The 15,004-nt window shown below is 39.6% G+C and overlaps 1 protein-coding gene across 2 annotated transcripts in view; it reads left to right on the forward strand.

Moving 5' to 3' along the window:
- Window positions 1-460: 460 nt before the first annotated feature.
- LOC110045560 (uncharacterized) overlaps window positions 461-15,004 on the forward strand; it is a 36,058-nt gene continuing 21,514 nt past the window's right edge. Inside the window, exons 1-21 of one of the 2 annotated variants that reach the window (XM_089276313.1) lie at window positions 461-594; window positions 668-753; window positions 2,177-2,235; window positions 2,968-3,023; window positions 3,623-3,786; window positions 4,186-4,226; window positions 4,903-5,003; window positions 6,059-6,145; window positions 6,542-6,653; window positions 7,057-7,219; window positions 7,864-7,951; window positions 8,311-8,417; window positions 9,384-9,478; window positions 10,173-10,265; window positions 10,754-11,160; window positions 11,777-11,925; window positions 12,537-12,765; window positions 12,911-13,173; window positions 13,392-13,499; window positions 13,803-13,912; window positions 14,460-14,604. In XM_089276313.1, the coding sequence (XP_089132439.1) occupies window positions 482-594; window positions 668-753; window positions 2,177-2,235; window positions 2,968-3,023; window positions 3,623-3,786; window positions 4,186-4,226; window positions 4,903-5,003; window positions 6,059-6,145; window positions 6,542-6,653; window positions 7,057-7,219; window positions 7,864-7,951; window positions 8,311-8,417; window positions 9,384-9,478; window positions 10,173-10,265; window positions 10,754-11,160; window positions 11,777-11,925; window positions 12,537-12,765; window positions 12,911-13,173; window positions 13,392-13,499; window positions 13,803-13,912; window positions 14,460-14,604 (2,776 nt within the window). In that variant the 5' untranslated portion in view covers window positions 461-481. The remainder of the gene's footprint in view (window positions 595-667; window positions 754-2,176; window positions 2,236-2,967; window positions 3,024-3,622; window positions 3,787-4,185; window positions 4,227-4,902; window positions 5,004-6,058; window positions 6,146-6,541; window positions 6,654-7,056; window positions 7,220-7,863; window positions 7,952-8,310; window positions 8,418-9,383; window positions 9,479-10,172; window positions 10,266-10,753; window positions 11,161-11,776; window positions 11,926-12,536; window positions 12,766-12,910; window positions 13,174-13,391; window positions 13,500-13,802; window positions 13,913-14,459; window positions 14,605-15,004) is intronic. The other variant, XM_089276314.1, reaches the window with a different exon arrangement.

Here is a 15,004-nt window from a genome sequence, read left to right on the forward strand (position 1 = left end):
ATAAATTTGTTTCAAACTTTTCTGTGAAGGCAAACACAATTTAATCGCTTTGCTCCTATTTTCTTCTTTAAGCTTAGGTTTAAAATTAAAACACTCTTATAGCATTGTTGAAGCAGTAAAGAAAGTTTCCCATTTGACGGGAATTATTGCCGTTTATAAAGTATAGACGTATAGAATAGAGCTTACCGGACGATTGGGTCATAGTCAAACTGTCGGTCATCAAATCTGTGTGGAAAGTACGGAGCTTTGGCGAAGATATTCGGTGCCAAGGCTGTAATTCAGCCATTTAGGAGCTCTTGAAGGTAGAGCTCTTACTTTTTCCATCTTTTTAACTCCAGTGCTTTTGTCGGTCCTGATGACAAACTTCGAGGTAACTTCCATTGCCGCAAATTGGGCAACTGAAATCCAATATGGCGATGATACTTACAGAGACAAAGACACGCCGCTCGCTAAGAGGCCACGCCGGTCATGACGTCATATCATGTCAAAGCGAAACAACATGGCGGATCCTTTGTATTGTATTTGTAGGCAACCGTACGATGAGTCGCAATTTATGATCCAGTGTGATTCTTGCGAAGAATGGTACCATGGAAGGTGGGTATGACTATTTCTTAAGCTGTGGCTCATATTTAATTCGAAATGATTGCTTATCTTCTTTACCTTTTAGCTGCGTGGGAATCGAAGAGTACCAGGCGTCGGACATAGAACGGTATCATTGCCCGGAGTGTGCGTTACTACACGGTCCGTTGACACGTAAGTAAATATCACCCTGATTCGGAAAGATGTATGAATAAGTAAGTTTCTCAGTTCTGTCCTTAGCGCATCAAACGTTTAACAAGGAACTCTGATATATCGATGAAATTAAAGTCTGAAGGTTTACACTTCAGAGAGCGCGTTAAGCTTAACTTTGATTCGCACAGAAAATTCCTTTGTTTATTTCTTTAGAACAACTCGATACTCGCATTGGATTGGGTTTGAAGAAGAAACCAAAGCTTATATGTTTCTACCGAGTGTTATAGACGTGCTCATTTTAGTGATGGGAAAAACACCTGTTTGAGTCGATTCAGAAATTATGAAATATTGTTGTAAGCTTATCTCCTTCGAGCTTTCTTTGAATTATGAAGATTATGCTTACATGTAAGCTTATGTACGTGGGATTCAATGATATTTATTAACTTACTGAGGCATGGTTAGTTTAGAGAATAAAGTTTGCTTAATGTTAAATGTGGAACGGTCTTTGCTCTTGATTCGTTTTCGGGAAGAATTACGTCAAATGGATAAACAATGACACGAGCCTCGACAAACCACTAACGTTGAACTGTTTGATTTGTGTTCGTCGACTTCACGGCTGTAAGGTTAAGCTTATATTCATTTACAAGATTTGTTTTCCTTATATAAAAATAAATAAATTTAAGTGAAATGTTAAAATTATTATTACAATGTGTTTGAATAAGCATGAAATTACGTTAAATTGCTTTAGCTCAAGAGGCTTAACAGACTTTATTTGGTCGCTTTTACTTCCATAAGGCGTCAATTTCACAGAAAAAAAATATCATTTTCAGTTTGGACTTTTATAAACTGATACTTATTAAATATACTTGCAGCATACAATTTGTAAATTATCCTTGGAGTAGAATATTGGTGGGATATTTTGCCGTTTTATTAAACAGGATTTATCTTTGGCTTCAATTAAAATTCATTTACATGATATTGTAGATCAATAGAAAATGACTTTGTCAGTTTCTATTGTAATATGTCGTTTTTAGGCCTGTTCATTGTTTCCGACTACTGAACAGTCAAAAAAGTTGAGTTTTCTTAGGAGCTGCAAGGGAAAGTCAAGTGGGATGACATCTTGCGATAATTTTCTATTTTCTTTGAGAAAGAGATACCACCTTTTAATAGGACTGAAAATTCCTATTATGTGGCAATGTGTGCAGTGGTTTGGCTTGATTACAATTGTCAATTTTAATCGTAATCACATTGACAATTTCATAATTCAAAGTTGAATTTTCCCAGTTTTCAGTTTATATTGATTGGTTTCAGTGTGTGTGATATGGTTGCACTCATTTGTGGAGAAAGACGGTATAAGACTTACTTCTAGATAGTTTCCATAAACCATATTTAAAGTCATGAAAACCTATTGTTTCGAAGAACTATTTTTTCTGCTTATTTTCAGTAAAGAAACGAAGAAACTGGCATCGACATGACTACAGTGAAATAGATGACGGATCTAAGGTGAAATTAAATGTCCATTAAACCTTTTCAGAAATAAATAAAAAGGGGAAATAAATTAAAGAAGCGATGTCGTAGATGGGACATCTGAAAGAGTTATCCTAATTTTTCAGGTTTGTTGTTTCCACCTTAATCTCAACCTCAGTTGCCAACCTTGTCATTTTTGGGCTAATAATCTTCCCGTTGAACCCCTTTATTGTGAACTCTCCTGGGAAAAGAGACACGGTTCGAAATAGGAGGGAGTTTGAAGTAACCAAAAATGAAATAACCAATTCAGTAGCAGAGCTCAAGAAAAGTGCCATCCGGTCGTTTGGGACATGCAGATTTTCTTGCAAGGCAAGTTACTTTTCATTCTGACTTGCCGGGAGGGCAAGGGGTGAGACAAGTCATCTGCCAACTAAATCAAGAAAAGCAAACTAACACACCCAGGGGAAGCAAAATTTGAGAGCTGCTTGTCCAAAGGGAAAGCTGGAAATCAAGGTTTATTCGAGCCCTAAGTGGTAGTATAGCTATTTATTCATTGATAGCATATGTGCATGTATTATTTTGTTTATCCATAATTTTCTGTATATAGACTGAGGCACAGTGTTATTTATTCCTTAGCAGTGTATAAGCATGTTTTTGTTTATATACATGTATTAGTGGCCCTATTTGCTGTTCTCCACATTTTACATCATTGAATATCTTTTCCATTGCTTTTCCAAGCTTACTTATACTTGTCTGGCTTTCATTCAGGCTGTCCAAGCAGGGACAGTTGCATTTATCAAAGAACTGAAAACTAGAAAATTCAAGTGAGTATGGAAGCCATCTAATATTACTTAACTCCAGTGTACCTCTAGTATCAAAGAAATTCATTTCAGTTTTCTAACTTCATTAGGACGCAGGTGTAACACGTACATATACTAGCTGCACAGTGCTTTCTCATGGTAGACCATGAAATATCCCACAAGTTGCTTGTATTTTCTTGGTTTACACACAAGCCTTACATAACTATTAAAATACACCATGCCATAGAAACTGTGGCCCACACAATCAATGTGGAATATGATGTTAAAGGTCGGGTATATGTAATACCATTGAGTATACAATGGCTTTCATGTATTCTGATGGGCTGTATTTTCTATCGAATGGCATAAATATAGGGGAAAACAACTGTTTACAGTGTAAGCCTAAGCATAAATACATGTAACTTTTCAGTATTCAGCCTGCTTTGACCATGACCAATGCAGTTCTGAACATTGTTGTCTTTTGACCAAAAGACAGATCAAAAGAAAATGTCTCAGATATATATATATATATATATATATATATATATATATATATATATATAAATGATCAGCAATAATATGAACTATAAAAAGTAAAGGTTTGTCTCCTTTCTTTTTCTTAGAGATAACAATGTTATCCTCAAGCTTGAAAATGGCCTTGACTTGTCTCCAGAAACCTTTGAGACACGTGGTTTTAACAGACCTATGCTTGTTACCAACAAGGAAGGTCTTGGAATGATTATACCTGACAAGAGGTTTACTGTAATGGATGTCGAGAGACATGTTGGTATGTTGTAATTCTAAGGCATCCCATTTCAACTCTATCGCCAAAGCTTTTGGATTGGTACAATTTGATTGGTTCATATTATGTAATCACACTGTAAGTCGCTAGGTTGATAAAAGCAAGTTGAAAACCGGTCCAGAGATAAACATTGTGTGGTTACACACTTGGTTTATAATGGATGGTTTGTAGTCAACTCTGTCAAAGCAGACACCACTGCGAGGAAGACATCTTTCTAAAACAAACTTGGCTGTCTTGGTGGTCCTGACTGCAGTTAAGTTGTTTCTCTGTTACTGGCAAACACCTCTCTCAAGCCAGCAACTAGAACCATTCCCAAGGGTGTCCACCTGAGAGATTTCACTGTACAGACTCAATTTCTTATTTTTGTTCTTTGATTACTTCCAGGTTCCATGAGGGAGTTGGATGTCATTGATGTGTGTAGACAGGTAACGGTTCAATGATGTTACAAGCATCTTATCTTCCTCTTATGATGAAAATAAAATAAAATGAAGATGTGATCATGGTAGTTGTAATTGCAATTTAAACAACTGCAAATCAAGCCTGAAAAACATTTTGGGCTTTAATGGGATTCAAGCCTGTGGCCTCTGCATTAATGCTGCAGTGCTCTACCAACTGAGATATTAAGACCCTTAACACTATGTACATGAGAGCAGGTCAATTTGTTGATTCCATCTTAACCTGTGAAAGGAATGAAATATGGAATGATAATGTCAGATGTGAACTGCAGAAAGACAAAAGAAATCACAGCTGTAATGCAACTTAAGCAATTGCAAATTAAATAAGTCCTCTATGGCATAAAATTTGTGATTATTGTTAGAGCATTCAGGACTCCAGATCCACTGCTCTGCTTTCAGCCTTGGTGGTGTAGACAAATGTACCTCTCTCCACCCACAAGAATTAGGGAATGTTATTTAATACTCTTGCTCAAGGTGCATGCACACTGATTTGCTATTTCAAAGGAAAACTGTTGCATGCAATGTTTTCTCGTTTTCCTGCTTGTGGGCAAAGTTGAACATATTTGACACACATGGAGGTTCTGGAGTGAATGCTTCAATGGCACTCCGATGTTGTCAATGATAATGTTGTCTTGTAATCTTGTAGGAGGATCGTCGCATGAGAATGAGAGAATGGACAGAGTACTACCTGAGTTCAGTCAAGAAGAAGATTCTAAATGTGATTAGCTTGGAATTCTCTAACACCAGGTACATGAAATAACATTGTCATTCTTGCTCAAACTTGAGTTGTGCCAGTTATCTTTAAAGGCTGGTTTTCACAAGTGACGGAGTTAGAGTCAGAATCAGAGTTGGAAGAATCAGAACATTTCCATTTCTTCTGATTCTGTTTACCACTCCATGGCTTATGATCTGGTGAAAACTAGATGGTCAGAGTTGGAAGCAGAAGCGGAAGAACCAACCAATCACAAGGCCTGGAATCAAACATTGTGATTGGTTTATTCTTCCACTTCTGCTTCCGACTCCGTCAATCTAGTTTTCACAAGATCATAAGTGACAGAGTCGTAAGCAGAATCAGTGTTCTGCTTCCAGCTCTGTTGGTTTGATTTTCACCAGATTGTATCGTTTTATGCTTTTGATTATGACTCTGACTACGACTCCATCACTAGTGAAAACCAGCCTTTAGTTGTCAGCTGATAGTTTCAGTTGCAAGCTTATTGTAATAGAAGCCCTGTTTACAGTCACTGCAAATAAGATGTGTGAAATCGGGGTTCTCGTTAAGTGCTGGCTGCCAGCTAAAAAAACTGGATACTTTGATTTATAAGCCGCCTACTATTCATGAAATAACATGTGTGTAAGTTGTAAAGAGTAATTTAGAGAAAACACAGGTGTTATGGAACGTGACTGTTTCAGAACCTTGACTGTCTGTCTCAGGACATTTAAGGCTGTAGCTAGAGAGGCAGCATGGAGTCAGGGTCTGGTGTATATTTTTGATTATGCTAGGGCTGTTGGATAACAATTGAAAAAAAACTGTTTATTATCCCTACTATTGTTGGCGTTTTGGCCTTTTCCAAAACTAATTTTTGCTAAAAATATATTCTAGAGAGAATACATAGAATAGCATTTCAGAGCCTCTCAATTTCAAAATGTTCTGGGGGAGCAATTGCCCCCAGACCTTGCTAGAGACTTGTCCCTTCAGCACTCGAATTGGCGTCAGCTGTATGCTCTAGTGCCTAAATTGTTAATGAGAACCTTGATTAAATCAATAAAAGTTACATGTTGTTCTTGGGTTGCTTTTTGTACAGCATGTCTCAACTGGTTCATGCTCCAGCTATTGTGCGAGATATCGACTGGGCCAGTCACGTGTGGCCAACAGATCTGCCTGAGGAAAGGTGAGTATTAAGTGTTGTGCCCCACAAATCAATCAGATATCTGTGAGGAATATAGTAAATTACATGTACATGTTAACCTGTAGAATCTTGATTAAACTGTAGTATTCAATCAGCTCTAAGAGTCTAATTAACAAGCAAAAGTGGCTAAGAATCTTTTTCCTGGAATTCTTATCAAAGAAGTAGATATACTTTGAATCTTGGGAAAGCTCAAATTATAATTATTTTTGTTAAAGTCTGGAAGAACAAAAAATACTGTGGGAACACACACGGTACGTGAAGATTTCTACAGCTTGCATTTCAAGGCAACAAAACACCAATGAAATTTGTTTTCTATTGTTTTCTATGATTTCTTTAATAGCCCATGATCTCCTAAATTAATATTGTTTCAATCTGCAGTCCACACAAGAAGCCATTGGTTCAAAAGTATTGTCTGATGGGTGTGAAGAATTCCTACACTGACTTCCATGTTGACTTTGGTGGCTCCTCTGTTTGGTATCATGTCTTGAAGGTAAATTTTGATAAACCTTTTTTTGTTTCCTAATGACATTAATGTATTAATATGTTTTCTACAAGATAAGTGATGGGAGTTTAGATTGAAACTCATTGGTTTGGTGTTACTCCACCTGAAAGGAAACTAAGCAGTCACTGAGTAACAAGATTTTATAGTGAAAGATTCTAAACTGAAAAAGATTTAGTATTTTTGATCACATTACAGTTGCTGTGCTGAGTTTGGTATAAAGTAAAACTGCTTGCTTGAACTGAAAAAAATATTTGAAGAGCTATTCTTGCAGAGATGGTGGGGAAATATGAGTGTACCACACTGTGCTTCAATCAGTAGTATTGATGTTATTTTTTTTCTTTAGACCACGAAGTTATACCAGTCCTGTAATTTCAAACCTGTTTTGTTGCAGGGTGAGAAAGTGTTCTACTTTGTTGAACCAACTGAGGAAAACTTCAGCCAATATGAAAAGTGGGTTTCATCTGCACGACAGAGTGAGGTGTTCTTTGGTGATATGGTCAAGAACTGCTACAAGTGTCCTGTGAAGCCAGGACAAACTATGTTCATTCCAACAGGTACAAATTTGTATTATATAAAACGGCTTCGTGAAGGTGCAGTTGCCTCATGTTTAGTGTGCTCACCTATGGATTGAGTCGTCTGGGCTCAAGCCTTGGCTGGGGACATTGTGTTGTGTTCTTAGGCAAGACACTTAACTCTCACAGTGCTTCTCTCCACCTGGGTGTATAATAAATGGGCACCAGCAAACTTAATGGTGGGGGTAACCCTGCAATGGACTAGCCTCCAATCTAGGGAGGAGTAGAAATACTCCTAGTCACTTCATGATGGGCCACTTGGCTTGTAGGCAGACTTATATAAAAACACCAGACAGCTATCAAGTTGTCATACCAGAGGGTGGTAAGCATAGACTGGTGGGCTAAGTAAGAAAGATTGTGCAATTTATGTGCCTTTGCAGACTTCATGTCTACGTAAATGAACATAATAGTTTAAAGTCTAGCTCAGGTTCACCACTGTACATTGTACATTGGGGTCAGAATTTGTCTCCACATGAAAAAGGTTTGCCTTTATGAGAGAACAAGAATGTAGTGTTCATGACGGAATGATACTGCAGGAACGCAAAGTTCTGTGTCATGGTAACCAGAGTTAAACACTGTGAAGGATTACTGGTAAGCAAATTAGACGTTATTTTCAATCTTGTTAGGATGGATTCATGCAGTCTTCACCCCTGTTGATTCACTGGTGTTTGGTGGAAACTTTCTCTGCACATACAACACTGAACTTCAACTGAGGTAAGGGTGTGGTGTAGCTGTATGTAATATATAAAACATGAAAGATGGTGTTTGACCACATTTCCAAACATATGATACACAGCGGAGTATTTTTGACAAATTTTGAGGTGTTTGGAAATGTGGTCAAACACTATCTTGAGTGTTTGATATATCTTGTCAATCGAAACTAAAGCGAAGGAGAAAACGAAGGTATGAAATCGTAAAAGTCTATTATAATTAAGATCAGATATCCAAACTCAGTCACGGTCACGATTTCCTTTGTTTAAACTTGATGAATAATTAATGAGTTTGAGAAGAGACCTTTAAAGCCACAGAAGAGTGACAATGTTGATAGTTTTTAACTTGGTCTCTTTATGTAGGGTTTATAAACTTGAACGGCAGCTGAAGACTCCTGATAAGTTCCTTCATCCATGTTTTGAGACAATAAACTGGTACGCTGCAGTGTATTTACTGGATAAACTTAAAGGTAAGGACAATAACTGCAATAACACATCAATTTAATCAAACGACAGTTTGAATTAACTTGTATGTTACTAACATGCTCACCTTTGTTACAATAATACGTTTAACGTGTGTAGTGTCAAAGATGGCATACACTAAATGTTGTGAGAAGTGAATGAAATGACATGATATGACGTCTACTTATTATACCAGGCGAGTTTGGTTGAGCCATGATTCGTATTTTGGAGTGGCGTAGTCTAGCCAAAATACTCATGGCGAGACCAAACGAGCCTGATTATTCTGCCAGAACGTACCAAAAAGTTACGATTAGGTATTTATTTTATTGTGAGTTACTTAATGAATGGAAATAAAATAATGATGTGTTCACCTGGATGTAGTCATTCCTAAGCCAAATAGATAAAAAAAAAAAGACTTAACTTGTGTCAGTGATAGAAGTGCATGTGCATGTAGTTCTGCAACACTAATAGTGAAAACAAGAAAGAAACGAAAATTCAAAAAGTACATATTTCCTGACTTGTTGGAGGCCAACCATTTGGCTACAGGTTGTAAAGAAAACTAATTTTTGGGTTTGTCCTTTGGGCAAACTCAACTACATGTATGATGCACTTACCCAAACATGATTCTCACTAGACCTAAAAAGTTCGTCTTTTACAGTACCTCTGTTATTTGAACTTCCTCAACAATTTCCCCAAGAAACTTTACGTGCCCATCAGGCGAGTGACGGACAAAATCTACTAGGCTGACTGCAAAATCCCTTAGCCCGGTTAGTAGTAGGACAGAGGATTTGAACCACGAACCTCGTATTAAAATCCAGCAACCTTACCCACTCAACCATGCCATCTAATGATCTGGTTTTGATGCACAACGAAACTCTCAAAACAAATGTTAAAGAAAATCTATGACAACAAGTAACAAGAATTAATCTTTTGAGCTTGAGACTAACAGGGTCAATATCTGTTTTGTGGTACAGCTTTCCATGAGTCTGGCAGGAAGCCACCCAACAGTTTAGTTCAAGGCTTGAACAGTCTTGTTGTAGAACTCAAGTTATGGAGCAGTAAAGGAGAGGTGAGGGTTTAAAACAAGATTTCTGCTAGGTAGACTGTCCGACCAGTGTACACACGGAAGGTGTTAGGTTCAAAACCTTTAGAAGGACCATGAAGTTGTGTTTTGTATGTATCCCCATAGGAAATTGAGAGATGGTGATTCTTTCGTTACCCCAGGCATCACTTGTCCTCTTGCAAGAATCACCGCGTTCATGCAAGAATCACATGTTCTAACCCTGAGAAAAATGAGGGCCCGTCCACATCACGCGGGAGAAATTTGAAAACACAGCTTTATTTCTACGTTTAGGTCTACCGTCCGCGTTAATCCGGCACGAAAACGGAGCTTTTCGAAAACGCTCTTCAAACCGGAGAAATTTGAAAACGCAGGCTATTCTTTTCCGTGTAGACGGAAAACATTTTGAAAACGGAACTTTTTGACAACGATGTAGTCACGATAACTATGTGACTTTTCTAGCCGAGTTTTCCTCAAACACAAATCCAAGATGAACCATGGTGTAGTGTGGACGGGGCCTGTGAGACCAATCGTCGTCCTCTTGCGAGAATCACGTGTCTTCATGCAGGAATCACGTGTCCTCATCAAACGCACTCATGTCTTTCGTCTACACGGCTAACCCTAAGAAAAATGAAAGACTCATCGTAGTCTGTTTTTAGTTCCTGGTTCAGTGTTGATTTTAGATTTTGCTTTCTACCTGTAGGCATTCACAAAGCATCACAAGTTCTTTATCCCCGATAGTATATCACCGGGAAAATTGCTCAAGTCTGTCGCCAAAGAACTGAAAAAGACTGAGGTACATGTATGGCTAGTTAACTGATCATAAGTCCTTTACAGAGCGATCGTTGCTGATATCAATGTTTACATGTGTCTGTGAAGAGGATTTAGATTAGGTTTTCAACGACCAGCAGATTTATACTAAAACAATTAGGTTATTTGTTATCGACTTCTATAGGAATCTTGAGCGCTTATCAAGGCTTTCGTTTTTTTTTTTTTTTTTGGAAAAATTAGCAGCGTCTTCTAGTCACGCTACTTCCTTTAAACTTAGTATTTTATCGTTGCGATTCCCAAAGTGTGTAAAATTCAATTTTGGAAAAAGTTATTTGCCATCGGATTCCCATACAAACACTGTAATTTCTGACCGCTTTGCCTACCCGTCAGGATGGCGTCGAAAACCGTGATAAGGTCTGTTGTCAATTAGAGTACTCTACAGAGAACGCAGTGAACTGTGGTGTAGATTTACCGCTACAATGAGTGCGATGTTTTCTTTTGATTCCATTTCAGAAGTCGGGCAAGTCGTCAAGACCTTCGACGCCTAAAATTGATGAAAACAATCAAAGAGAGAGCGGAAGTCCTCTGGCTTCGGTACTGGCAGACGGAGCTCTACCGCGCCTTAAAATCAAAGCACCAAAACCGGACAACTACAATGCCTGCAGCCCTAAAAACACTACAGAACGTTTAAAATGCGAGCTGGATGATAGCAAGCCTGTGATTCGAATTGCTAATGCGGGGTTGGATCTTAAACGAAAAGGTGATGCTCTTTCCGCGAGTCTTCCCTCACTAAAGCTCAAGATTCCGCGCACTCAGGATGGGCATGCGCGTGAGACGGAGCTGGGTGGAGGCAAAATGCAGCTTAGTTCATCAGCGGATTCTAGTCTTAAGCTTGTTGTTTCCAATGGCAAAATTATCAGGTTGGTAAAACGAGTACAAGTTTGATAACTGTTCAGCCTCGCGCTTTTTTCAGTGAGGTGGGGTAGAGAGGATATTACGACTGTTATGCTTGTTATCGCGTCCCCGTTCCATTTGTGAATCTGTCAAAGTGACCAGAAGGATGCCCTTGGCCAGGTACATATGGTTACCTTTAAACGAAAATGCATGAACCAATTCATAACTAAGCTAAGCCTTGTTGTTCCAAAATTTGCAAGTGTGAGCTTCCTTGCTTGTACATGCAAGCAATGCAATGCAAGTCCAGTTTTTTTTGTATATTTATTTATGGTTTGTTGTAATAAAATCTTGTCTAGTTCCTAGGCTTCGGTCAGTCGTTTCGGGTCACGTGGTCCGAGGCAAAAATGAACTCCTGACCATTCATTTCGGATACGTCACCGAAATCAATTGACCGTGAAGGTCTGGGAGGAAGCCGCACGGGAACTAGGCAAATAAATATCCATAAGTGATAAGGTGTGATATGTAGTGGTGTTTTATTTTGGTTTTCAAAACAGATAATGCTAAAAGTACTTAAGGACGGTTTCTTATGCCTTAGGGATACAATGCTGAGCTGTCCACCAGTGTATTTGTTTTTCTCGGCAGTAACAACAATCGTAGCAGTAGAAAGATAACAGGAAAGAAGGGGTTCCAGCCACTGATGTCGCAAGACATGACTGAACGAAGTGACGTTGGTGATGGCTCGTATTCCTGCTCTCCATCTAAACAAGGACCTCTTCGGCTGAAACTGTCAAGTAAGGATTTTTTTTTTTGCCAAATTCTCCCAACTAGTGTTAGAAAAAATGAATGGAGACCATTAAGGAGAATTTGAATGCTTAACATCAAGGCTTACAGGGTTGGTTAAATTTCTCGGATAAAAGTGAAGTTTACGTCAAGTCCGTGATCCACACAGGCAGAGGTTACCTCCGGTTTCTGTAGCATGAAGCGACAAGAAACATTTCTACTCCCCCTGGATGGGTTGCTAGTGTATGTCAGGGTTACCCCCAGCATTAAGTTCACCGGTACCCATCTATACACCCGGGTGGAGAGTGGTACCGTGAGAGTAAAGTGTCTTGCCCAAGAACACACAATGACACCGGCCAGGGCTAGTACCCAGACCGTTCGGTCGGGAGTCCAAAATTAGTTTATTTAGAATCTCATGCGCTTGTCCTTCAGATTAAATTGGAATTTAGAAGGAGGAAGACAGAGAACCACAAAAAGCCCTTGATACAAGACGAACAAAAAAAAAATACAAATCTACGTACATTATAACGTCTGTGATCGAAATTCTGACTTCAAAACAGAGTTGAACAATGCTTTGTCTTTGAACTTGTTTCTCACGAATCGCTTTCTGTATCTCTTTCAGTGAACAACATGTCAAACAAGAACCCTTCTTACTTGCCAGAGAGCAACAGCGATACGTCGGACAATGAGCTCGACTTCAGTCTCGGAGGAACACCCAGCCTCATCCCCGTGCAGTCGAGAACTACACAAGGGAGCATGAGAACTACGTATGGTCTCCAGGCCACAGGATCAGACCCTCGGACGCAGCAGCCCGTGGCAGGGTTCGACTGGACCTCGTCAGCTGATTTAAAGTAAGTTGCTGTTCTGAATGTAAAGCTACGAGTGTGACGAAATTGTGACGTCATCTTGAAGCCATATGAATACGTTAAGTGAGCTAAGCCCAGTCAATTCTGGTGATAGGATTTTTTTTATTTTTTCCTGTTCTATTCTTTACAGGGAGGAAATTGAAGCGGCCCAAACACTTTTATTTGGTCTGAGCGCGGGCGCGGGTGTTAGTGCGCTTGGCTCCTCGTCTCTTCAGACTCTTCCCAGTACCACTCCAAAATCAAGCGGTGCCCAGTCTTCTCCGTCTGGTATGGCGCCCAGTACCTCTCAGTTGAACTCTAAGCGAGCTGCAAGCGAGAGTAATTCTGAAGGAGGCAGTGACGAAGAAGATCTTGGATTCGGAGACTCGGACGTTTTCCACGACAATAAATACGGTGAGATGAAGGAATGCTCAAGGTCAAACCAAACATCGCACTTTATCTCCTATGCGGTCTGATATTTGTCTCTTTAGAAGCTTATACTTCGCCTTATCTACTAACATTGCTCCTACATGTACAGGCCATGAGAATTACTTGGGTGTTGAAAAAACGTTCGCTTTCTCATTGGAAATTCCCTCGAGTGTGATTTTTTTTTGTGTGTTTTCGTTGTGTAGTTTATCCACCACTCGCCGAGATGACGGACGAGGACAAAGCCAATTCCTGGAAGCCTGGTCAGAGAAAGAAAAAAAGCGAAAAAGTCGATTCAACTTGGAATCCGAAAAGTAAGTTAGTACAAAAAATATGTTACACAGATCAGTTGTTTTACTGAGAAACCATGCAGAGGCCCAACATTTGCTTAGTTTACCCTGCGTCATGCTTACAGCATTACATGTAGGTCACGCTTGTGTCACACCAGGGTTACATGCTGGTCACGCTAAGATAACGTTATGGTCGTTCTACGGCGAGGCCAAGTTGTCCCAAATTTCTTCGATGCTTTCTTGTTGCACTTTTTCTCGTGGGTCACTTGACCACGATGATTGTTTGAATTCATGATTACGAACAGACCTTTATTGCTCGCTTGTCAGGTAAACTTCTGTACTCTCCATCACGGGAATTCAGACCTGTTCGTCAGACAGCCAGACGAAACACCGCTGGCAGTTTACTGAACTCGCCACTCGAGGAAAGTGCGCCTACGGTAAGCATCTGTTCTGCCGCGCTTTTCCAAATATTTGCAGGACATAGCAGCAAAACCATGCGCAGGTTCAGAACTAAAGTGAAAAAGAAATATATCGTATTTTACTTTAAGTTTAATTCATGATGTTAATGAATAAGGAGAAAAAGTATTTCCAGAGTTTGTGACGTGTAGCTTTTCCCGCGTTTGCAACTCTTTGCTTGCTTTTCCGCGCTTGGCATTAGTTCCTTGTTTTCCCGCGCTTTGCACTGGTTACACGTTTTCCCACACTTGTCACTAGTTGCTTTTTTTTCCTGTGCTTTGCAGTGGTTACATGTTTTCCCGCGCTTTACACTGGTTACAGGTTTTCCCGCGCTTTGCAGTGGTTACACGCTTTCCCGCGCTTGTATCCGACGACACTTTTTCTCGCGCTTTTCACTGTTTACATGTCCGTGTTTTCGCTCTCCTGATTGGTTTATTTCGTTCGCGCCCTCATAACTGAGTTACTCTATATCTTTTGGACATTTCTATGGTTGATTTTGTGTTCACGGTCACAATCTATCGTTTCCAGGGAATCTTCTCTACCGGTGGAGATTTGAAAAGCAGTGACAAAGGAGGCTGTGGCGAAAGTAACGCAACGGCGCTTAACGGAAGTGAATCGATTCCAGTAACGAATTCCGCGCCCAGTGCCTCAAAACCTGACAGTAACGTTAAAGGTAAGACTGAGTTTTGCCCTTGTTTAAAACCTATAGCGATATTCTATAATAAAAAGACTGTTCTGTGCCAAAGATTTCCTACACATAAAAAGGAACAAAAGAAGGCATCGTTTTCTCATACTGGAAAAGGAGGAAGAACGATTATTACTGAAAAATATAGTTTTTGTCTCGAAGTGTGAAAGGGTTCAAAAAAGACTGTGTTCGTTACGGGAAAGGGAACGAATGGGAACTTCAGAGAAATATGGTTTGAAAGGCTGAACTACAAACGACAATTCGAGATTAAGACGCTAGAATGGGAGAGCAGGTAAAGAGAGTTCTAATGTAGGGAATGGGTGGAGAGTCATATATTACCGAGAGAGGCAGTCAAATGCCCCCCCCCCCCCCCCCACCCCTAAAGAAT

Source organism: Orbicella faveolata, unplaced genomic scaffold (genome assembly GCF_042242905.1).
Source record: "Orbicella faveolata isolate gen_17 unplaced genomic scaffold, um_ofav_v1 contig_4, whole genome shotgun sequence".
NCBI lineage: Eukaryota > Metazoa > Cnidaria > Anthozoa > Scleractinia > Merulinidae > Orbicella > Orbicella faveolata.